This window comes from Centroberyx gerrardi, chromosome 2 (assembly GCF_048128805.1).
Source record: "Centroberyx gerrardi isolate f3 chromosome 2, fCenGer3.hap1.cur.20231027, whole genome shotgun sequence".
Lineage (NCBI taxonomy): Eukaryota > Metazoa > Chordata > Actinopteri > Beryciformes > Berycidae > Centroberyx > Centroberyx gerrardi.
Window position 1 is genome coordinate 31,210,292 of NC_135998.1, and position 26,106 is coordinate 31,236,397.

General features: G+C 39.0%; 1 protein-coding gene across 2 annotated transcripts in view; it reads left to right on the plus strand.

The window, feature by feature from the left end:
- Nucleotides 1-8,437, plus strand: part of syk (spleen tyrosine kinase) — a 29,925-nt gene extending 21,488 nt beyond the window's left edge. For both annotated transcript variants that reach the window (XM_071917557.2, XM_071917558.2), the window contains 5 exons: nucleotides 551-760; nucleotides 3,937-4,126; nucleotides 6,149-6,289; nucleotides 6,694-6,806; nucleotides 7,558-8,437. In XM_071917557.2, the coding sequence (XP_071773658.2) occupies nucleotides 551-760; nucleotides 3,937-4,126; nucleotides 6,149-6,289; nucleotides 6,694-6,806; nucleotides 7,558-7,630 (727 nt within the window). In that variant the 3' untranslated portion in view covers nucleotides 7,631-8,437. The remainder of the gene's footprint in view (nucleotides 1-550; nucleotides 761-3,936; nucleotides 4,127-6,148; nucleotides 6,290-6,693; nucleotides 6,807-7,557) is intronic.
- Nucleotides 8,438-26,106: the final 17,669 nt, after the last annotated feature.

Consider the following 26,106-nt stretch of genomic DNA (forward strand, 5'->3'; position numbering starts at 1 on the left):
CAGAAAGTTGGCTTTTTAACATTGCTGGCAATGGTGAGAACCGAGCTACACCCTGCGGAAGTACGGCAGCCATGTTTGTGAAAAGGGCCTATTCTAACCCAGTTATGACATTTACATGCATTGACCCAAAACCAGGTTACCAACCAGGATAAGAAGGGAATTCTCTATACATATAAATGTAGCTACTGTTTCCCATAAACAATGCACACAGTCTGCAAGCAATATGTAGTACATGCTGGCATAAATGCAAAATTAGAATGCTATAGGATTGATCAGCGTTTTGGGTGGGCTATTAGTTGAACTACGAAACAGGATGGACAAACCCGTCTTTATTTGTCACAAGCAACCATTTTTCACACTGCATGCACACGCTTCTAATAGCGCAGTGAAATATACTAATGGGTTACTAAACTAATGGGTTACTTCATTGCCACTTCATTACCATTACTCAGACGACGTTATCAAGGTCACCCATTACTGGAGTAAGCTTGTCTTTGGCTCTGTATTCAGTGAATCTGATACTAACCTGCCCTATGACCCTGTGCATTAGGACAGAGAAGCCAGTTGCAGTGAAGATCCTGAAGAACAATGATAACAACCCGGTGGTGCGTGAGGAAATGCTGCGGGAGGCCAATGTCATGCAGCAACTGGACAACCCTTACATTGTCCGCATGATTGGTATCTGTGAGGCTGAGAGCCTCATGCTGGTCATGGAGTTGGCTGAGCTAGGGCCGCTCAACAAGTTCCTGCAGAAGAACAAGTACGTACTCCTACTTGATCCTGGTCATTATCTACAATGAGGCAATCTAATGACATTGGTTATTTCTGATTTACTAATGCCAGGGATGTAAGGATACATTCATCTAACAGATGAATGTTCACAGTTCTATATTATCACAACATTTTGAAAAAAATTTGAATGAAGACAATTATGGCTGAAAAAACAAAAACAAAAGCACAAACCAAATTCATGGCCAATTTCATCCTCAAATAAGCTTGACAAGTAAATTAAAAAAAAGAATGACAGTAAAGTAAACATTTGCACAACCAGTTCTAGAAGAGCTATGTTTTTAAGACCTCTGAAGCCACATTGAAGACTCAAACAGTCCAGCAGACTGTCAAATTATAATCATGCAGATTCGCCTCTAAATTAAGTCCATAATTGACAGAATTGTATCGTGGTTGATTTCTTCATGATTCTACATTCCAATCTTACTCAATGCAGCTTTAACTGGAAAACCAAAATGCTGCCACATAGCACATAAAACCTGACGTAGCGTCCTCAGTTTCAGTTTTGCCTAAGTTCATCTGCTCACTTCCTGTATCTACACAGTGCTGAGTTCACTTGGGTTCACCGGAAGTGTGATGACCCACACTAAAACATGCTAACCTTGCGCACTCTAGTGTTCAAACAATGCAAAAGCGAAAAGACCATTCTGAATGTAATTTCTTAGATATGAGACTGCTGCTGAGATCACATTTTTTTCAACTCCACAATGTATTTTTGTAACACAAACTTTTGTTACATCCCTATTTAATACTTTATAGCAGGGCTATAATGTCTCCAGAACACTTTTCTGATGTCTTGGACTTGTCTCGGTCTTGTGCCTATTTTGACACAGACTTGACTTCTTCCCGCCTATCTAAAAATTTAGAAAGATCCATTTTTATCCAGCTGGTCCATGTTCGTTCATTTTCTCACAAGCACTAAAAACAATTTCACGGATTTCACCTGTATGTAGTATGTAATGGTCCTCAAACTACTATGCATTAATTAGGTTAATTAGGTTTATTAGTTCAGTTAGATTAGTACAGAGCTCCTGCAGAAAGATGCACATCTCTGTTGATCCTTAAGATACTCTGTAAGCTTTGCTTTTACATTTGGAAAGACATGTACACTGCTTATTGCTTATTATATGGTCTTATATAGGACTCGATTTGCTCTGGTCTCAGTCTTGTCTTGGTCTCAACCCCCTCTGGACCTAGTCTTGACTTGAATTCAGCTGGACTTGGTTTTACAGCCCTGTATTTAGAGTGTGGACCTAATGCCTCAAGAACAGTACCTTTCCCCCTACTCACTATATTCCTGAACTGATAGCTGTAGTGTGAGCAACTATTGATAGTGTCTGATATCCATAAACAATTTAGGAATAACTTCAATGAGAATTAAAGAACATGGCACCAGATGTCAGACAGTATCAATAGGCCTCATCCGAAGGACTGAATTTCGAACTTGCTTGAATTTAAACTCATACTATGAACACAGGAGATGACTTTATGTAAAAGAGTATATTTATTAACTAAGCTAAGGCACACTTCAATAATTAAGCATTGACAAGTGAACATAAAGTATACAGGAAGTCAATCTACGGCTGAATTGTGGAGATGAATGAGAAGCAATATGGAGATGTGTGATCATATGAGCAGAAGAATGATAACTAGACCAACAACTAAGCAGACACAATTACACAACTTAAGCAATGGAAGACACAAGTCAGCAATCAGATCAGCAATGAAAGGGGCGACAGCTGAACTACCCGAGAACACTTACTAAGAATACTGAATAACTGAGAATACTGCATTGTGGATAGCTGTATGCGGACATGCAAAGCGCTCAGTCACCAAACATAGGGAGCCACAATAAGGCAAATGATGTGTTGTGCAAAGTGTCATGTAGTTGAATGGAAATGGTGGACTGTGTGTGTGTCAGGCAGATAGAGTCTTTTTGTCAAGGCAGCCTTCCCCAGGTCCAACGGTGAAACAGTTTCTCTGTTTGGCTTGTAGAGAAGATGCTGAGGCGAGTCCATCAGAGGGAAAGTCTTTGGAGACAAAGTTGTCCTTTAATCTCATTTAGCACTTGTGTCGTGATGATGTAGTGCATAAGTCCGAAGTTTAACAGGGTGCATGGTGTATAGTTGTGTTTGCCAAGTAGCCGTTTGTGGAGTGGTAATGTTAAAGTTACAGCAGGAAAAAGCTTGTAACATATGCATAAAACATAAATTTTGGCTCCCAGATCTATACAATATAATTTACATTTCTAACATTAACAGTAATAAACTCAATGCAATTTCCTGAGCGTTTTGATATAAAATATGAATGAGGAAAACATGAATGAGGAAATTGATTCATATGAATACACACAGTATAACACATTTAAGATACACACAAGAGATATACAGTACATTAGACCAAGAGACAAAGAGAGAAAGGTCCCATGAGTCTGCATCAACAATTTCATGTTATTTTGACAACATTCCAATGTAATTGAATTGAGAAACACTTCACACAAGGGAAATACCTTCTCTATGGTTTAGACCTGAAGAGTACCCTAGGTACTCTACAAGATGATGAAGATAAGACTCGACTCGACCCGACTCGACTCCGTGGGGAAATTGATTTGTTGCAGCAGCAGTTAGTGATAGGTTAAACAAGAAAAAAGAAGAAAAAAACAATCAAAGGTAAGCACAAAAATAGAATCGAATATAAATTAAGCAATAAATGAAATGTGAAGCTGACAATTTCAGCAACTGAACACAACAAATGAACATGTGACAAACGAACCCTGAACACAAAATATTTTTCAATGTTTAAAGCTGCACTAGGCAACTTCATCACCCAGTAAATGTGATGTCAGTAAACTGCAAACAGCAGCATTTGGTTAACAAAAAAAAAAAGAAAGAAAAAAGAAAAAACAATCAAAGATGAGCTTTTTGGTTTTAAGAAAAACAAGCAATTAAAATACAAAAAAATATTCTTACTTAAGTCTTCTTAATACTCTTGGCATGTTGTTACATTTGAATTAAAATCTGGTGCAGCCCACCCACCAGAGTTTAAGGTATCACCTTTCAAAAGATTCTAAGAAATCTTTGATGATCAGCCTGGTCTTTTTAATCTTGGGATCTGTAGTCAAAACAACATGTAATTGATCATCTACAGGCACATAAATGTCAAGAACATCACAGAGCTGGTCCACCAGGTGTCTATGGGCATGAAGTACCTAGAAGAGCATAACTTCGTCCACAGAGACCTTGCTGCCAGGAATGTGTTGCTGGTCACCCAGCACTACGCCAAGATCAGCGACTTCGGCCTTTCTAAAGCTCTCACTGAGGAGGAAAACTACTATAAGGTAATGGCTGATGGGGACAGAGAGTGATGTATGGAATTCAATTATAATAGAAATCTCTGGGCACAAATTATGTGAATATTACATTCCACCGCACGTTAGCATGAAATGTACATGCCACTTTTAGTTATTTGTTAAGTACATTAGGCAACCAAAACAATTTGGTTAAGGTTAGGGTATGGTTTGGTCATGGTTAAATAAATAAAATCCTTTCACCGAAAATTAAAACTTCTTTCACAGTAGAAAACTTCTTGACATGAGCTGTGAATTGAATCCTGGTCATTTTTAAAAGAAACTACACAGTTTTAGAATCATTTAGAATCATCTTTGCCTTTGGGAATACAAATGTCAGTGATTTAGATTTTCCATCATTTTGTACTTCATGCAAAACAGTTTTTTCCAACAGGCTGTTCACATTTTTTTCCTATTTATGCCAAAATTGGTAGACAGCTTCAGAGGACTGAGATACACAAACCTACTGTAAACCAGCCCAATCTCATGAACTGTTTGGCCGCTATTAACAAATGAATTTCCCAAAAATTGTGTCAAACTACACAATTGGCCAGAACTCCATTGTAGTTTGTTCAATAATTGTGAAACTTGGTAGATATGGTAATCTAAGTATGCAAGTTTCATTAAAAACAATCATCAGAAACAGTCAAAACGGACCGCTTGCGGCTATATTTAGAGGTCCAAGCACCGTAGATGCTGGAGCCCTATTGTTTTTGTTCGGATTATTGTTATTATTACGCTTCTGCCCTAAACGTATCTGGATCTCGAAACCCTAAGTCTCAGCCACTACTTAGGCAAAAAAAAAACATTACACCAATCGACCAGATGGTGGCGCGATAACAACCCACTTTACGTTTTGGTCCATAACTTCTGAACCATAAATCGTAGAATCAAAATTCATCATCATGCCTGCAAGACTTGCAGGCATGATGATGCAGATGATGATGCAGATGATGATGCAGATGATGCACATGATGATGAGATATCCTGTTTGTTTACAGTGGACAGCAGGCCAGGCATCAGCTAGAAGAGAGCATGTAGAGAGAGTGTATCCTGAAAAAGTGTGAAAAGTCTGAAATTAAATTATGTCAAAACATAAAAATATTTAAAAATATTAAATGTGTTAAATACAGTCATCGGAGGTCTTCAAGTCACTGTATAATGACAGGTTTATTTTTTAGTTTTCATTTTGATAAAGAATTTAGATATAGGTATTGATCGATCCTTTACATTCAGTGACATTTAGTCGAGGCAGAGTTGGAAAATTAGGCAAAAGAAATAAGACAAATGCCATGTATTTTATGCTTTCACCGAAAGATATGAACACATACATCACTTACATTTACAGCTGGTCACATGATGCATGTCCACTCTTGGATTGATAAAGAACATTAATACAGAAGGTTAATACAATATGACAAACACGTTGGACCTCATGTCCCTTAACAGTTAATTTCCTGGTGTCCTTTTTCTTATACTTTCATTAGCTATGTTCAATCAGAAATAGGCTGGTTTTGATGATGTGTTTATTTATTTTGGTTTTTGAATTGGTCTTAAGTTACAGGTAGCATTAAAAAAGGTCTAAATTCAAAACTTTAAATTGTTTTAATTAAATTCCAATTTTTTTGGCATGTTAGAATTTATTCTTCTATCAAGGATACCTTCTTAAAGGGGCATTACCTAATCTCTGACCTTTATCAACCTCTATTGGTGACAAGTAGGAATTGCATCTACATCAATATTATTTACCTCCGCCTACACAGGTCTCTATCCCCAACCACTCTCACCTCTCCCTTTCCCTTGAGCACATTTTCCCAATAGAGAGGAAGAGTAAGCTAGCTAATTAGAACAGAGATCCAGAAGAACAGAAACATCTAGTGAAGATATTATTGTATTGCCCCATAGCACAAAAGTTATTTACCTAAATTGTGTCATAAAACAGCTGGAAAACAGTCTCCAATATGACAATGAAACCACAGCCACTGATGTTCTGGTGTGTGCCTCCTCCTCTAGGCCAAAGGTCACGGGAAGTGGCCGGTGAAGTGGTATGCTCCTGAGTGTATGAACTACTTCAAATTCTCATCGAAAAGTGACGTGTGGAGCTTCGGTGTGCTGATGTGGGAGGCCTACTCCCTTGGGCAGAAACCATACAAGGTATAAACAGTCTCCAAACAACCTGCTGTTGATATGAGGGGCATCCAGTTCATGATGGAGTCTTCACATGATTATGGCTAGGGATGTAGTGGAGGGCTAATTTGTATGAGAATAGTCTTTTGAAAGGGAAAAAAACAAAATTAATGCTTTTCTGTAATTATAATTGATTTTCATATTTGAACATACTTTCACCAACTGGAATTCCACAATTTACCACAATATCCCTGGTCATGACACCCTATATTTTCAACACATCCTCTTGAATTCCTGGCAGAGTTGTCCTGTCATGTAGTTTAAAACAGACTGTTTAGTCACCTTTCCAGATGATGTAACACTAGTTAACAAGAGATGCTGTCTGATGATGTCACCGTCCATCTGAATGTGTCACTGCGCTGTGTTCACAGGGAATGAAAGGAAATGAAGTCATGCAGATGATTGAGGGTGGAAACCGCATGGATGCCCCACTCAACTGTCCACCAGAGATGTATGACCTCATGAGGAAGTGCTGGACATACAAGTGAGTGGACGGTATTTTTGTCTTTCGGTAATGGTTGGACCAACTACAGGCTGTCTCATTATCTCACACCAGATATGAATACTAAGGACAGAGTATGATAGAAGACCTTGTTCTTGATGACTACTGATCTTCATAAATTCTCCCTGCCTTGTTTTTTTTTAGGTCAACTTCTAATTTGTAAAAAAAATAAAAATTCTTCCTCTGTTGTTACTTGGTACACTGTAAAAAATTTCCATCTTAACAAGTCATTTGGTCTATTATTTAGTCCAAAAATCAAATTTTTCTTAAAACAAGTGAAAAAATCTGCCACTGGGGTGAGATAATTTCACTTGTTTCCAATGCAGTTTCACTTGTTTGAGGAATTTTCTAGAAATGAGTGTCAGAATGTTGACAGAATAAGGCAGATCACTGCACTACTATCAAGAAAATGACACTTGATTCTTGAAAATTCTTGAAACAAGTTGATTTGCATCAGAAAAAGTGAAACGATCTCACCCCAGTGGCAGATTTGTCGCTTATTTTAAGAAAATTTGGATTTTAGGATTCAATATTAGACTGAATGACTTGTTAAGATGGAGATTTTTTGCAGTGTATCTTTAGAGTAGGGGAGTTGATACAGGGTTATGGAGAAGATCATAAATGTCATGTTTGAAGTAAATGTAGATGCTTGTCATAAACACGAAATGAGTAGGTGGAAGATGCACTAGTTTTAGTACTAAATGAGCGCTAACTATGTTATCATTTCTTACAGGGCAGATGAAAGGCCTGGATTTTCAGTTGTTGAGCCAAGACTAAGGGAGTATTACTATGACATTGCACAATGATTATTCATTTGGATGTTGTAGGACACTGACTATGCAAACTGTTGGTTCGTACTGATAAGTACAATTGCATTTAATCGTGTATGAATAAGTGAATGGTTATGAATTGAATGCAGCTATAAAATGTTAACTTGCACTGGAGGATTTGTTGTAACCATAATAAAATAAATGATATGTATTTTATTACTTTTCCTTTATGTACTTTGATAATTTTTTTTTATTTGTTTTTGCACTTCTCTATAGTGGTTTTATTACTTGTACGATATCTATGGAAATATCTAATGTGGTATGTAATTGCAGTAATTTGGATAGATTCAGCATGAGGCACTCTTTTATCCCAGTTTATCATTCTTGATTACTTGGCATAATGGTAATATACAGTTTAATTATACAATGTACATGTGAAATTATCACTGAATATAATTTTGACAACCAAGACGCAAATGTGCTAAAACTAAAAAGAAAATATTTTAAACCTTATGTTGAAGTTCTTGTGTTGATTTATGATTTAAGACCTATGGGGTATTGACATATTGAAGACAAAGCATAAGGAGCAAAACTATAGAGCCTTCTGCATGTCCAAAAGTTAAGATTATATTTTGCTTATGGTCTGTATAAAAACTGTATAAAAATTGTAATGAACACAAACTAGTCCAGTTTATTCAGTAAACAAAGCTTGAAAATACACACACCCTTGCAGAGCCAAAAATGATCTGGTAATGACTTAAATCCTGCAAAATATGTTGATTGTTGTTGAATCTACCATGAAGTCATTTTTATTAATTGTTTTAATGTGATGGATGGGCATGACTTCAAACTTCTCATATACTGTAGGGCCGGGGATTATCAGTATTGCATTATCAATATCGCATCTAAAGCTGAAACCATTTAGTAATATAACATGTTCATTACATTATTATAACATCTTGTGATGTTTGATATTTGTTTTTGAATTCAACGAACTGAATTAAAGCTAAAGCTGAAGGGAAAAGCTGAAAGAAAACATGAATTGTGGTCCAGAGGTTAGAGAAGCACATTTGTGACTGGAAGATGACTGATTCAAATCTATGGAGCGGCTATGATGTGACGTCAGTGGGGAAAGTGAATGAATAGAGCTGCTCAGTGGCCTCCAGTAGAAGACTGTGGTTGTACTGGACAGCTTGCAGTAAACTGTGAATATGAAGCAAGTCTGAAACAAATGTGAAAAAGAACATGCTTCAATTTCACATAAATTTTGCTATTTTCCTGGCAAGACTGAATGCCTTTGAGATATATAATGCGAAATAGGTGAATATGGAGCTTTAACAGTCATTTATGGCTAAGTGTGGACATTTATGGGATCCAGTTATTAACCTCATTCACATATGTGTAAATCCACTGCATTTTGTGTGTCAACCCAGGATTTACCTATCAGCTATGAGCTCGTTCACATGAAAGAGGCGGGGTTTGTAAAAAAAAAAAAATCGCCAATCACATACAACATGGACAGATCCAGATCAGACAATTTGGATAAGGTAAGATGAAACTATTGATCCCCTTGGTGAAATTAGATTGTTGCAGCGGCAAAAGTAGCATAATATGATTCAGCCAGGAAAAGGATATAGAATATAAGCACAAAACTATAAAAAGAGGCAACAGAAATAGGAGAAAATAATAAAATAATCAAACAATAAAAGCCATTGACAATAAATAGGCCTAATTAAAGGATTATATAGGCCCTAATATATATTGCTATTTTCAACGTGGGTATCGGGGAAAAAAATGGATTAGGCTTACTAACATTTGGGTTCTTCTCTCAAGAAGAACAAACTCTTATAATGAATAAATGTCAGCATTACAAAACATAACAGCGAAAAGTCATGTTGTTTCTGCTACCATGGCTAGAGAGGATTACTGGAGGAACTGTCTGTCATTAGGACACAGTGGGCAAACTTTCCATTGATAAAATAGTCTGTAGACGCACTGGGGCTGTAAAAAGATTTTCTATTCATAAAGTCAGCGTCATGTTCATCAGGGCTGTGGTAATGGAATATGAATGCAATAGGCTGCATGGAACCAAACACTGTCGAGAATCCAATAAAAAAAAAAAGATCAGGGCATTTAATATGCAACAGTAAAGTTCATTAATTGATAATATGGTCAATTAAGTACCTGCTATATTTCTGATATAATAAATTATCATGAAAAGCAAAGTGATTCTACTGGTCTGTGAACAGCCCTTCTTACTATCTATTAATTCAATAGTAGCCTAATTGTTCTCTTTATTACTTGTCACTTTCATTTGAATGCAGTAGGCCTATATTTGTCCTGTAGGAATGCCGATTCCCTGTTTCCAGAGAGCTGATTGGTCAGGAGGCGGGCCTTTCATACGTTTTGATCCGATAGCCTGAACTGAACCTGCTCCGGAGCAGGTTAGCCGTGCAGCATAGGTACCAAAGTGAGACCGAAAAGCGTGAGACCCAAAAGCCAGGGTTAAACCCAAAGTTAGCTCTCTAACCCACTAATCTTGCTTCCTGAGACGGGCCCCTGTTCTCCATAATCCTATGGCTTCTATCATATCAAGAACACATTTCAAAATAAGAGTGACCTAGCAAACACAATAAATGCAGCATTATGGCTTTTTATGTTAGGATTTGCATGTTTGGTCTGCGCATTACTCCTCTATCATTACTCCAAAATTCTACAGCCTCCCCAAAATGAGTCAGTGTTCCACGTTGTTCACCCCATTCAACACATCTCTGAATTCAGATTAGGTCCTTATCACACATATTTGAGCCACATGATTGTCTTTTGTTGTGTTATGTCCTGTTTTAACAGTTGGTGGCACTGCAGCTTTGCAGTGCCAACATAATTGTTTATGATGACTTCACCACAAACTGGTGGTAAAGTCATCATAAACAATTTTATAGTTATCTGATGAAACATGCATTTACAAGGTAAGATAACAGTTCAAAAACCTTTTTATAATTTTTTTCTACATTGGAGAGTCAAATTATTTGGGAATTTTTGAGCACATTATCATTACATTTCCCTATCTCCAATGGCAGTAGAGTCTTTCCTCCTGTAACAGTTTTCTGAATGGAAGCAAAATGCAAAGGAAAACCTTTTAGGTGCAACACATCTCATTCATACTCAAACTAAAAATTACAACCTGTAAGTTTTCATTTCGGGAAATCAGTGTAGATTATGGCTCAAAATTATAGCAGCAGTGTAGCAGCTCCATATGTTTCTGCCCCTATATGCCATATTTTCCTTACCTTTCCTGGCACATCAAAGGTCATTCCACTTCCAAAGGACAGTAATTCTCCATTTAATGGCCCAAACAGCCGTCCTATCAGCATTCTTAGCAAAATTCTTGAAAAGATAACTGTTATACAAATGCAAGAATTTGAAGGAAATGGTTTGATGACCAGTGCTCCACATGCTTACAGAAAGGGTCACTCGCAAATGACTGATCCATAATATGGATAGCAAAAAGATGCTTAGCGCTTTCATGATTGACTTTAGCACTGCTTTTGATGTAATTGATTATGATATTTTGCTGAGTAAGCTCAAATGCTATGGCATTACTCCTTTGGTGCTCTCCCTCTTGTGCAGCTATCTATATGGGAGAAAAGACCCCAAGGGAGCTACTTGGGTCCTCTGCTCTATTGAATTTTTGCTAATGACTTACCATATGCTCTTAGTGTTGCAAAAATGATAATGTATGCAGATGACAGTACATTATATTATGCTGCATCAACATGTGATGAGTTAACTGAAGTCTTAAATAAGGAACTTGACGTCTTCAAGTGGGTGACGTAATAAAATGGTGCTTAATGTTAAGACTAAAGCAATAGTTTTAGGTTCAAGAAGCTGCCTAGCTTCCAGCACAAGGTTGAAACTGTCAATTGGGAGAGCCAAAATCAAACAACTGAACATCATCTAGTTATTAGGTATTACAATAAGTAACTCATTGTCTTGGTCTAAACAAATAGACAATATAGTGGTAAAGTTAGATAAAGGTATAGCCTAATATAACCCATGAGCAGGAAATGCAACACTTACATTTCATCAAACATTATGACACAAGTTGTTAATGCTTTGGCGTCACTTTTGAACTATTGTCCTATTATCTGCATAGGACAATATGCAATACATTAAATGAAAATCAATAAAAAAACAAACAGAACGAGGTGAGGTGAGCATGTAGACACACCAACACAGACAGAAAGCGTGAATGTGAGGTAGACAGATAGTATAACAGCAGGAGGACAGAGGCTTCAACAGGCTTCCAGCTGCTGTATGTCTCAGGCCCTGGTGCTTCTGGTTCCACCGCATCCTCTTCCTTGCCCTTGATTTCACCTCTTCTCTTCCAACTCTCAGATGGACTTTGAGTCTTACTTTAAGGTGGGTTTTCCACAATGGGTGAAACAATCAAATGTGAGACTCGAAACACCATCACAAAACAGATTCTTGTTTTGTGATGGTGTTTCGTGTTTCAGATTCGTGTTTTTGACATGATGGGGTAATATTGTAAAGCTCAATCAGGTTTATTGACAAGATGACCTGCTTTTTGGGACATCTGGAAGAAGATTATTGAGCTGTATCACGAAATGTCATGAAAAATCATGTTATCATCATATAATTGATTCTGCATTTTCTGATTTCTATGACATCCATCAACCTCTACCCAAAGTACAACAAATGATATATGTATATATAAATTCCTTGAGATGTTGCCTAATCAAAAAATAAGGATCCATGTTGTCATATGTACAGGAGGCATGACACACATATTTGTGCACAGTGTGACCAAATTCAAATTTCTTTTTTTGTTTGTGGCTTTTAAGGTAAGGGCCAGATTGGAACCCATTCAACTACGATTAGGTCTTTGCCTAAATGGTACACACTCTACCGGTTGAGTCATGTGGGACAGCTGGCTACATAAAGTCGGACACTTCTATACTATACTTAAATGTTATAATTCAAGTCCTACTTAAAGTCTGCCTCAATTACAATTTAATGTTTTTATATATTAAATCGGAATGTATATGAATGAATACACAATATTTAACTAAGTTAAAGAGTAGCTGAACCCCAAACCCAAATCTGTGGTGAAGCCTGGTCTTTGTGCCAGGTGATGTCACCTTCCATAGAATACAACAGTTGGTGACATCACCTGGCACAAAGACCAGCCAATAGCAGATTGCCAGAGCGGTACCCTACTTTTCACCATTAGATGTCAGGCTTCACCACAGATTTAGTTGGTTTAGTTGCTCTTTAATATATTGATAGGAGTTATGTGAGTTTCATTTAGATATGACTTCCACAATCTATAATGATAACAGCTCCCATTTCAAATTTGGACTCACTTAGGCTAGGGTATGGTGCCACAACTTGCTATACCCTATTGATGCCTTTGTATACACATAGCATCAATCTATCTATCTATCTAAAGGACTGTCCCACTTGACCTAAAACATGCTGCCCTATTTTATCTAGCTGCGTCTGATATAGTGGGACAAACAAAAAGAGCCTCTCAAGACATCATATTGACAGCTGTTTGTCTCATTTTCAACGCACCAGTGTTATGCACTTTTGTAACAAAATTTAGCACAGTGCAATGTGCAAAATGTGCATTATGATGGTTTTGTAGCCTTAACAGCAACACAGAAAAAAAGGTTATGTCAAAGATCTTACCTTGAGCTTCCTTTCTAAAGTTTGATTTTCACTTATCAGTCCAAGAAATAATGAAAACTTTAAGGTGCCCTACTTAAGATGATGTCCCATTCTTGCTGAATTCACCCTATAGCTCTTTTTTTCGGATTGTAAGACAACATATACTCTGACATTTTAGAATAAAGCACACCATTGTATATTCAGCACTTCTCTGTATGTATGCAATATGTCAAAAGCTATGGTGGCTAACAGTTCAGTTGCTAACATTAACAAACCATGTAGGCTAACGTTAGTGTACTGTGCACAGATTAAGGCAGCTGATCAACTAGGGAGCCAAAGAGCTGAGATCACATAAACTGATCATTAATAAACTGATCATTAATGAATATCTAATATATAACTTTTGGCCATGCTTCTGTTGTCATGTAAAACATGCAAACAAAGAGGTGACTTGTTGGCTGCCAGTCTTTCCCTCTCCCAACGTGAGCCAGACTATGATTCCAGGCCTCTCTTTGTACTTTTCCCTTGTTTGGGCCTTTTCCTTCCTTTCCTTCCTTGTCTTCCACCAGCAAATATATTTTAGTATACTATATATACTCCGTTTTGTAGTGTTCTCAAGTTGTATTTGCAGTCTCTGTCAAGTGGAACATGGAAATGCCTGGTTTTCAGTTTTTTAAATCAGGTTTATACTGATTCAAAGGCATTTTTATTTTCCAATTTCTAATTTGCATCACAGCAGCCTAGAGGATTTTTAACTTTTAGCCGACCACTTAGCCTGTTTACTGTTGCTCACTGTAATTTAGGGTATGACAGAGCTAAACCATATTATTGATGGCAGCTCATGAATTTCAAAGTGCAATTAGGCCCCTAATTAATGTTGAAAGATAGTAGCCTACCAGTAATACCATCACATTGTTGGTATAAATATTTATCCTTTAACTAAACACCACTGGCTTGTATGGGATTGCCTAAGAGAAAATATAACGTTTGAAATTGTTTGGTGCAGCATAGAAATTGCAGAGATTAATTTGACCTTGAGTAGCATTCAAACACAAACACCTATTGAAAAACTGTTAAAGTAAAAACAGAAACAGCTACTCTGGACAGGGGAGGAAGAGACAAATCTGTTACGCTGGGCTTGCCTGCAATGACAAAACCTACGGGTGTAAAAAAGACAGAAGGCAGACTAGAATAAAAAGACGTTTGCTTTAGAGGATGCTGATCACGGTTACACCTTGGACGTTTCCCATGAGCCCCGGCCAGGGAGAAAGCCTTCAGTTTCTATACATATTGGGGAACCTCTCTTTCTTTACGCAACCTTCACTTGTGGTGGGATTCCCCTCGGCTTAGTGCTGGAACATCTGCCGGAAGGAGGCCAGCCACAGTGGGGATGTGCAGCCGTATCTCAGGCCCTGTACAGCAACAGCATGAAGCCACAGGGCAGGCCTGCAACCAGCTTCTGGTCAGGGCCTTAACAGTCTGCTCAGCGGCTCCCGTACACACACACGCTCAGACACTGGGCTGAACCAGTAAACCAGATCTTATTTGGACATGTAGAGGCACTATGGGTGCTTGTGGTAGGCTGGATTGTACTGGTAAACTGCACCTGGTTCTGGGGATATTTTAGTCAATAGCGAGAGGCACCCATCTAGATGAGCTGACTGGCTCAACTGTCAGAATTGCACTGTTTGAAGAACAATTTTGCCCTTGTCCAAATTTGTGTTAATAATTATATCCATTCACAACTCATATTTCCCATATGACTAAACTCCATCTGAATTAATCGACTGAAAGTATTTTTGATTATTGTATCGGCCCATTGAACATTGTTGTCCAGACTTATACCCCTTTGTAATTGCAGATCATAGCTCTCATATTTTCAGAACACTACATTGATTCCAAAAACATCAACAGTACTGAATCTACGTCTTTTCCAATGTGTCAATACACAGTCACACCCTATAGGTCCAACAATGCATGCATTGAGTAAGACAGTTTACATAAAATCCTCAAAGCCTCAACTTGACATATCATTACATGTGTCAAACACAGTAATATACCACTTGATATCCATTGGAAGCCTATACAGTCTATCCTTGGGCCCTATGTGGTTGTTTCCCTGTGGTAAACCTGTGATTCATTGTGTGCCATGAAGGTGAATGTTGCAAGTCAGTTAACAATAACAAACTCAGAATAGTAGTTTGTAGGGATGGGACGATATTGGAATACAAAAATGGGACAATACGTATCACGGGGCAGAAAAATTAATTGTGATACTTTAATTCTGCTGTGGTAATCACAAATGAGACGGCTTGTCCATCACAATTTCACAATCCAATGAAATGATATCATTTGCACTTTGTAATGACATTTTAAATTGTTGTTTACATTCTAGCAAGCCAATGCCATTGCTAGAAAGATTTGCGGCTCAGAAATAAACATAATTCTACGCAGTCAGACTTTGTTGTCATTGAACCTTTATTTATTACATCGTATCGTGGTTGTATTGAATCGTCAACCCCATATCGCGTATCGAATCGGATCGTGAGATAAGCATATCATCCCATCCCTAGTAGTTCGCCTGTGTGGAAACATTGTGAGACCCCATATCTTAAGGTCTAGTGTTTTGACCACACAGACTAGCAGAACTGATTCTTTAAATTGTGGCTGTTTAAAGGAAAAAATGGATCTTCTTACACTGTTAAATGTCATCAATTTGTGATGTTCAATGCATTCCAGGAGTTGTTTTGTGATTAGTTGGTGTACCTACTTCCCCTCACCCTGCCTTGTCTACTTCAGTTAGTGGGCCTACATTTTGTTGACTCACCCCCATGTCAGTGGAAACTCCACTGAAGTTCATAGTTCCACCAAACACACAGCGAGTTATCCCCCTTAGTTCCACACACAGCTAACTCGCTGTTTGGTTTTCATATGAACTTTAATGTTTCAGCTGACATGATGTTGAGTAGATAATGACTGAATTTTCATTTTGCACTCCTAAAACACAGAGATTATTCCACAGACTTGCCCCTGACGAACTCTCTGCATGTCCCTGCTGGGGATGTTAAATTGGTACAGTTGCATTGTCTGGCTGCAGCATTAATGTTAGCTAGCCAGCACACCTACAGTACCTCCTGCCCTCTCAGCTCCAGATCCTCTCCTCCTGCCTCCAGACCGTTGCTGTTGATCAGCCCCCCTTCCCTGACATCCATCATCAACTCCTCCCTAATATCTGCCTGCATACCAACAGCCTTCAGGTCAGCTATCTCTGAGGCTTTTTTCAGCTGTCCATTTTGTTTCCTTCTTTGATATCTGAAATGAAAGTATTAAATCCGTGGAGATGGTGAATCCCTATTTTCTATTTTCTACTTACTTAAAACATAATTATTCTAACTGCATGAACTCATCTTGTTGACTCAGCTTGTTAAAACAATGGCAGTTATTTGGCACTTGACCGGCATGAAAACCAGAATATAAACTAATCACCAAGATTGAATGCAGCTGGACGAGTTTGTAGTGTTCAGATTTTTACTTCCCATTCATTTGAATGAGGCCTCAAAGATAGCTTGACAACTGACATTTAACACGTTGGTGAACAGATTCAGCAAAAGATCCCGCTACTGTGATTTTCAGTTGAGTGTGAGTCCAATGTTTCAGAACATAATTTTGCCAAATAGCATTTTTATTGATAGAAGAGGACATAGCGGAAGGATACCATTTAGGAGAGATAGCCTAGTTACTGTTTCGGAAATCTGATCTACTTTTATTTTATAAGTACAAATTTTAGTGTAAACCAAGAATAGAAATGCAAAATGATGGAGTCAGGACTGCTTTGTCTTAAAAGCGGGATCTGTTGTTGAATATGTTCACCACACCGCACACTCAAGGCCCAGGAATAGGATTTAATACAAAAGAGGATCTTTATTGAAGACATCAGGCTCATGTGAGGCCTAGGAAGCCAGGTGTACAAATAGGCCGCGTCATCTCATTGCCTAATTTACATACATACGGTAATACAATTAATTCAATCAATCAATGTATGCACATCATGTAGCATCATGTAGCACCATGCAGCCCTTTATGGTGTGTCTCTTAAAATATTTCAGGCACAATGAGGAAATGTGCAGTGGTGCAATGGAATAGTGGGGAGGATGCTGGTTGTTACAGTGAAGTAAAAACAAATTAATTTCGGAACTATGATGATACCAAGATGGACGAAGATGGGTACCCGCTTACTGATTATGCAGCAACAATAGAGTGGCAGAAGGGGAAAAAACCACGACATGGGTGGCCAGTGTACACTGCCTCCATCTTGTTTGTGAGCAGTAAGTAGCTAATCCATTAATATAAATGAATATCGGAATGTTGATCATGGATATTGCCTGGATATCCCAAGCAAATAATGTCATAACAGCAGCTGATGTTACTGCTGTCTTGTGAGCAATAGCTTGATAATTTGTTAATATTCTGAAAAAATGTAAACAAATTGTTTCTTCATTACATGTTTTGTTTTCTTTTTCTATTTGGATGTAGTCTGATACATACGAAGATACATAATGCTTCTATTTAAAATTTGTATGTGAAGATTACAATGTTGAATTGGCAGCTAGAAGTGTCAGTAAAGCTTGTTTTATACTCTGTTCTGAGAGGGTTTCAGACGTGTTCTGAAGGTCGGAGGGGGCTTCTGTTCGGCTGGGGGCAATGCAGTTCGAAAATGTCAGAACATGCTCCGCAGCGATTGGCCAGATGCAATGAAGTGTGAGTGAATTTCTGCCTGTAGCTTCTCCTCACAACAACTTCCAGTAAGCTGCTGTGTAGACCGGGCGAAGCTTTCAACTCCTGGAGGGAGACAGCAGAGGCTGGGATGCAGTTTATCCAGTTTCCCCAAGAATTTTATCTTACAGTGGCGGCATGGTCCGGGGGAAAAACACTATAGCAGTTACTATAGTAATGACTGACTGATTATAGAAACACTGTGGGCGCAGTTGTTATGGAAATGACTGAATGAGGCAGCAGTGTGTCTGTGTGCTTCTCTCGCTCTGTCACAGCGACCACACGTTGCTATTTGTCACTTTGATCATGAAGGTTCTCTCGGCAGAAATAGGCTACGCGACAAGCTCAACAAAGCCAAAAAACGAGCTGCAAAAGCCAAGGTGAGTGGAGCCGCATGGGGAGAGATACAGCGGGAAGAAAGGTGTGTGTGTGTGTGTGTGTGTGTGTGCACGCGCATGTTGAGTTTACAGGCAGCAGCTGTGTGAGCACCGGTGAGAACAGTCTCTGGTGTGACGGAGAACATAACGAGATGCACAGCTGCACAGATCGCTTTAGATCAATTTCTATATACTGACCAACTTTCGATTTTGTGGCGGCTTGTGCCGATATTAAACCTATGACATGGGAAACAAGCGTGCTGCCATTTTGTTTGAACAGACAACAGGCAACACACGCTTTCACCTCTGACCTATGACTAGTTCCTGTTTACTACCCCGCACCCTTGTTTGACAGACAGCCTGCAGCACCTCCTACATATCATAATGTTCTGAAAACCCATGAAGGTTCAAGGCTTTCAGAGGTTCGTTTCGGGAGGTTCTCAGAAGCAGTTCTGACAAAGCATATCCAAGCCTTAAAGTCGAGATGAAACGGCATTTCGAGAGTATCTAACTTCCGTATCGTGACGTATTTCCGAGTGAAACAGGAAAGACAGGCGGGACATAACGTTGGGAGGAATATGATTTGAACCCTAACCCTAACACCCGAAGACACACCGAAGTACCGTGCTGTTGCTAGCTAGCTAACTAATGAATCTTAGCCTCTTAGCTCTGTGCGCTAAAAGTTGAAGATTGATTGATGGGTGGATGTCATGATATTATTGGTTGAAATTAGTTACGGGCATGCTTACGTAAGCACACGGCATATTTTGTTTTACAGGAAGAAAACATGATTGAATTTTGATATAAGAATACAAAGAAATTGATTTTTGGTATTTTTTTTGGCATATATTGTTAAATAGGTGCACAGTATGACCGGGGATGTGATCTAAAAGGGTTAAAAAGGCATTTTTCATTTCATCTCGTCTTTAAGGCTTACAGGTTGTGTCCAGGAGATGTACCTCACCTTTAACATGTCTTAAACTGTTACTATCAATTCTGGTGACGTTAAATTGGTACAGTTGGATTGTGGCTGCAGCATTAATGTTAGCTAGCCAGCACACCTACAGTACCTCCTGCCCTCTCAGCTCCAGATCCTCTCCTCCTGCCTCCAGACCGTTGCTGTTGATCTGCCCCCGTTTCTGACTTCATCATCAACTCCTCCCTAATATCTGCCTGCATACCAACAGCCTTCAGGTCAGCTAGATTCACTCTTCAGCTCAAGAAATCTACCTTTGACCAACCTGGCGTAAAAACAAAACACAGAATGGTATTGCTCCCTTCTCTCCAAAACTCTTGAACATGCTGCCTCTGACCAACTCTCTCAATACTGCCCCACAGGGGTGGGTTGGGCTGTCCAGAGCAATGTTGCTAGGTCCCAGGACATAGCATATATGTAAACACCTGTTCATTCCGATTGGTTGGTGACTGTGATTTGTGTAGGTGTGTCCTGGCTGGTGGTTGGTTCCTGATGGCAGCTACAAGGATATAAAGTTGCCGCCAACTGTTCAGAGGGGCTTCTCTTCTTTTCCAGCTCCCAACAAGCCAGCCCTATGTGCAGTTGATTCTGTAACTTTGTTTTGCTTTGTCTGAGTAGGTCACTAGATTGAAGCATGGGCAGCAACCCAATGATGATACTGAGCCTCTGTACCTGGACCAGCCTAGGGGCAGAGCTGCAAGGGACCGGATTGCTGCCCACAATTTTGCTTGATCCCCCCCCCCCCCCCCGTGGAATGGAGCTAAAGGCAACATTTGAGTTTGTTAAAAAGAAAATCCAAAGACACATTTTGCAAATAAAGGCCTTTTATTATATCGCTGTTTGTCCTGTGATGAAAGAAGAAAAAAAAAGTTGACATAGCATAGCTGCATTCACCATTAAAATGTAGACAGGATTCTAAACATGGTTACACTTACCAGCCTTCTCCAACTTCCTCATCTTCAGTGCCCTGTACGCCATCTCTTGGTCCCAGTTCTCTATCTCTTTTTTGAGATAGCGGCGGTACGTGCCTTTATGTCTTCTGTAGGCCCCTGTAAAAAAAATGATGTAACCCAGGTACCCCTTATCACCACAGCCCAATACTGACACATGAACATCACCTCTCCACTACTCCCAGTAGCACCAACAGCTGGATCATCCAGCAGCTGGGGTCCAAGTCCTGTAGAAATAACTTCCATATGTTATGTATTCAAGACTGAAAATATAGATCTTTTTGATAAGCACTTACCTCATCCAAATGAGTGTCAGTAAGAGAGGATTTTGTCACAGTTTGAGTGATCTGCTGGTTCACTCTCTGGCGGTCACTGTAAAAGCAATCAAAAGGTAACATTATGAGAATTACAAAAATATTGCTTTGTCAATTTCAATAAGTTACTTGATCCTGCAAAGGTATGCTCGCCTCGCATCCATATAAGGAGTGCCATTCTCACGCGCAGTTATCCGAGATGATTTAATGCGGGATTGACTAATCAAATCCTAATCCATGTTTGTGAAACGGACAAAGTCTGAGCTCAACTGATTAGATAATTTGATACGGCATGCATCCAATTCTCCTTAATTGTTTAAGCCACGTACGTGAAACGGGGCCCTGGTGTGACCTTAGGGCAAAAATGAAGACAACAAGCTTTAGAATACAGGTGAAAACAGCAACACAGCTGGCCCATGTGTGGATATTGGTTTATATCATTACTTCTCAAGGCAATCTCCACATAGCACACAGAAGTTTAAGGATTGGTTATAGGGTGTGAAATTGCTTATTGCAAGTTTAAGAAACAAATAAAGTATTTGCAGCTAGCTCTGTGTTATTTTCTCTAGCTAGTTTATAATCAATCTAGTATTTTATTGGTGGTTTTGGTAAGCTATTGATAGCTAGCTTTGAAGTTGAAATGAGGCATCTAGCTTGAGTTGAAGCTCATGTGGCAAATAAGTGCCAGCTGGCTAGTAGCTAGGCCTGTAATTTATCTTCAGCTAACTATCAATAATATATCTATATACCTGATGATACCTTTTGTGAACCAATCTGATAATAGTATTTGGCTAGTGTGAATCGTACTGTCCATTGAGAGGGACATCAGCATTGACCACACAGAAGTTATTTTCAAAAACACATCCTCCTACTGACAGTAAATCAATTGACAAGGATCCCCCCCCAATTTGTTTTTCTGTTTTCCCCAAATTCAAACCTGTGGATCTTTTCTAAATAAATGGTAAACAGCCTTTGTCTTATTATTCTTGATGACAATTTAGTTTTTGATAGTCATACCTGTTATTTTAACCTATTCACTGGTGTTTATGTGATGTGTTAGGGTTAACCGGGAAAGGAGGGAGGGTTTGGTTTGTTCATCAAATGGAGTGTAGTGAAATTCCAAAGAAAAGCATTTGTATTCATGTTGTGTTATTAGAGTATATAAAGTCAGGTGAGGCCGGCCCTAATGACACTAGTAAATAAAAAAATGCCTTCTCAGAAAGTGTCCATGCCACTGAAAGACACCACATTCTGCTTAAGGTGTGTGTGTGTGTGTGTGTGTGTGTGTGTGTGTGTGTGTTTTGCAAATTTGATATCAGTCTTCTTCATCAACCCTCATTTTTAGGAATCAAAATACTCCCACACTGATGATTAAAGGCGCTCTTTGGTTGATAAAAAAAAAAAAACTGGGATATTGTCTCCTCTCTGTTAGCTGATGTAGCCTCCACATAAACAGTGATTCACTCTGATTCAAGTTTTGACAGGCGCAATCTTGTGCAAACGTTAGGCTGCATTCAAAGGGATAGAATTGCAGACAGAGATACCACAGCTTCTAAAAAGGTTAGAAAACCGTGGTGTTTTAAAGCACGGCTAATAATGACATTGGTCATTCACTGTATCCCTACTCTCGCACCCGTGCCCCTAAATTCACCCACTCATTTGCATTTTTTTTAAAAAGTAGGACCAAATGTGAACATTTTGTTCGCAGTGTAGAACCCTGTACATACATACATACTACATACCCCTCTTTGTGTTCTTGTTTTTTCTTCTTTGTCTTCCCCGTCTTCTCTCTTCTTTTCTTCGTTCTATCTTTTTTGGTCTTCTTCCTCTTCTTGTAAGAGGCAATAGGCGTGCTCAGCTGAATTCCAATGTACTGTATGTAGTAAGGTGCTCTTTGGATACAAGGCTTGATCAAACAAGGGAGCATTGTGCACTCCCAAAAACCGAGGCACTCTTACTTGTGTATTAAAAATGCCTTTATTATCTTGGCATGTCCAAAAAGGAGTATAAAATCATACAAGTGGGGGTGTCTAACCCACGCGTAGTGACTCTATTCAGTATTTGTAAGTCACCCCGCACTGCTGGCTCTAATTTTTTTTAAATTAAGCTCTTAAGTTCAAGTCTTCTGACACACACAGGGCAGAAGCCATTCATTCTCACACACACACACACACACACACACACACCTGCTCTATCAAACAAAACATCACCTGCTAAAATTACGCTAGCACCGCACCAAAGACACCTATGGCATAGCAACCGGCATTTAGACACTGAACCTACGTATAGCCTTTAGCCAACACCAGTAAGTCTACATAGATTATTGTTGATAGCTAGCTAAGTTAGATATACATTAGCTAACTAGTCATGCAGCACAGTTGTAGCTAGCATCATGTACAAAGTTAGAAACGTAGATCAAAAAGAATATATTACATTATTTATCACCTTTACCTAGTGATTTTAATAACTAAAGTACTAATGCGTTACAAGCAGTTTCATTATATTTTCGATAGGTCATCAATTAATTTGTAAAGTTGTATAAATTATAGGCTATACCCTTACAAAAATGTCCTGTGGTAGGGGAGACTGGGGACGGTTGCAACAGGGGACGGTTGCAACAAGTCTTATTCCTCCAATCAGAAACATGCTAGAGTGATGACACTAATACTGCACATGCTCAGTTAGACCCTCCCCCCACCAGGAAGACAGAAGACACATTCAACATCTGCTGCTGCATTTATTGAAAAAAACTTGTTTTGGAGGTATGAAAGTAATTTTTTTCATGAGCTGTATTTTTGTCATACTGTCCTGACCTTTTGTATGAATTAATCAAAACTTACTTAGTTTGAATCATTGTTTTGTTGACTTCTAAGTGACATGGTTAGCATGTGTCAAGGTCAGTGTGTCTAGCTAGCACATGATGTTCTGTCATGGCTGATAGGGTTGGGGACAGTTGCAACAAGTTGTTGCAACTGTCCCCAAGCTAAGCAGCCATCAAAACAGACCACGCAACAGTATTTTTCAACATAAACAAGTCATTGTGGGGTACATAAAAGGATAGTTCACCCAAATACAAATTTGTCTTGCTTTTTTCAACATACACAAGTCATTGTGAGGTAAATATAAGGATAGTTCACCCAAATACAAATTTGTATTGCTTTTTTTTACAAAAAAAAAAAAGATTACGTTATAACGTATACATTTATACATGCACAAGTCATTGTGATGTACATAAAAGGATAGTTCACCCAAATATATAAAATTGTCAACTGTTGTCTTCTACGGTGGCGTATTGATGCCATTACAAAAAATAAAAATAAGATTCCGTTATAACGTATACATTTATACATGCACAAGTCATTGTGAGGTACATAATCATTGGAGTTAATAACGTAATAACGCAATCATTTCATTATTTCGTATTAATGTAATCTTATTATTGTAATGGTCCATTAGCAAATAGTAAGCCATTATTGTTTGTCATACAGTGAATAAATCATCTAAAAGTAGAAATTGTATTCTGTTTGTTTTCAGTATGCCAAGAGTGAGGAAGAGGGTTACTAACAGAGGGGCTCCCCTCAATATTTTGGAACGAGCATCAGATATAATCAGGGATGAGGGCAGGACAGTCAGGGCAGTGGCCAAGGACTTCGCCATCTGTCACACCACCTTATTCCGATTCCATAAAAAAAGAGAGAAACTTGCAGGCGAGGGATCGGATAAGTTACCGAGTGCAGGGTACTGGACCATCAGAAAAGTGTTCTCAGAGGACCAAGAGAGGAGCCTCAGAGAGTGTTTAAAAAGGGCAGCTTGTGTTGTTTTAGTTTTCTCAGTCTTTGTAAGCTGTTTTGGTGTTTAGCAATATGTCAATTGTCACTTTTTTATGATGTCTTACCTTTTTACTTTTTATAAATGCTCTGATGACACAATTGTATGTTCTTGCAAAACCCAATAAACAAAGTTTAAAAAAAAAAAAAAAAAAAAAAGGGCAGCTGACTTATACTATGGGTTAAGTCCCAAAGAGGTAAGATAAATATATGAGAAAAACAAATTTTAACAAGAGAATTATGTATATAAGAGAAAGAGAGAGAGAGAGAGGGAGGGGTAGGGTAAGGGAGGAAGAGAGAGAGATAGACAATATTTACTATTTACATTTTATTTCAGGTTCGGAAGTTTGCCTTTCAACTAGCCTCTCACTACAACTGCAACTTTCCCCCAAAGTGGAGTGAGACCAGTATGGCTGGTGTTGACTGGTTCACTGGCTTTCTAAAGAGGAGCCCCACTCTCTCGATAAGGCGTCCCCAAGCCACGAGCCTTTCGAGGGCAACCAGCTTTAATCGAAGGAATGTTAACAACTTCTTCGACAATTTGAGCAAGGTTTTGGACAAACACAAGTTTGAACCACAAAACGTGTGGAACATGGACGAAACGGGGATAACGACGGTCCAAAATCCTGAAAGGGTTGTGGCAAGACGTGGTGAAAGGCAAGTTGGTGCAGCCACCTCAGCAGAAAGAGGCACACTTGTCACAGTAGCCTGTGCAATCAATGCACTTGGAAACATCATACCGCCGATGTTCATTTTCCCACGTGTGCACTTTAAATCTCATTTCATCCGGGATGGCCCACCTGGCTGCACTGGGACAGCCAACGCATCAGGGTGGATGCAAGAGGCTGATTTCCTGGTATACTTGAAGCACTTCCAGCTTCATAGGAAGAGCTCCTCAGAGTCCAAAGTTCTTTTAATTCTCGACAACCACCCCTCGCACCTGTCCGTGGAAGGCATCAATCCCCCCCCCCCCCCATTATATTCATATAATATAGGCTACTGTAAGCTAATGTATTTTCTTAAATACTCCATTTCAGAATTTTTTTCTTTATCTTATCAAAAATGACAAAAATAAAATCTTCCCTAATCAAGAACCCACTTACCTCAAATTCTCCTAACAATTAAATAATTCACATCAGCTTATGCACTGACAATCAAACAAAAGCCGTATCACCATTCATAAAATCTCTTGCACTACCTCAGAAAAATCTTTCTTAAATAAAGTCTTACTGTAAGTAAAACTGTTACTGTAACTACTATGGACCACGGTTCAGCCTATGACTATTACAGCAGTGTTGCATTTACAAAGCAGAGGCATGCAGACTGAGGCCGCCTCTATTCCAGGAAGGAATGCTGGGTATTTCGTCAGCACAAGTGAGCAGCTGATGTCGCAGGGCATGTAGGCCTTGGGGCTTATAAACATGGGGCGGGCAACGCTCAAACTTGTTTTGTGTGTGGGTGGCGTTGAAAGTCTGTGGTGGTACTGCAGACTGGCCCAAAAATAATATTCCAATTCATTTTCAGTTGTGGAGACCATCTCTCCACAACTCCCATCTCCCCTACCTACCACACTGACGTTCTAAAATGATTTTGTCACACAT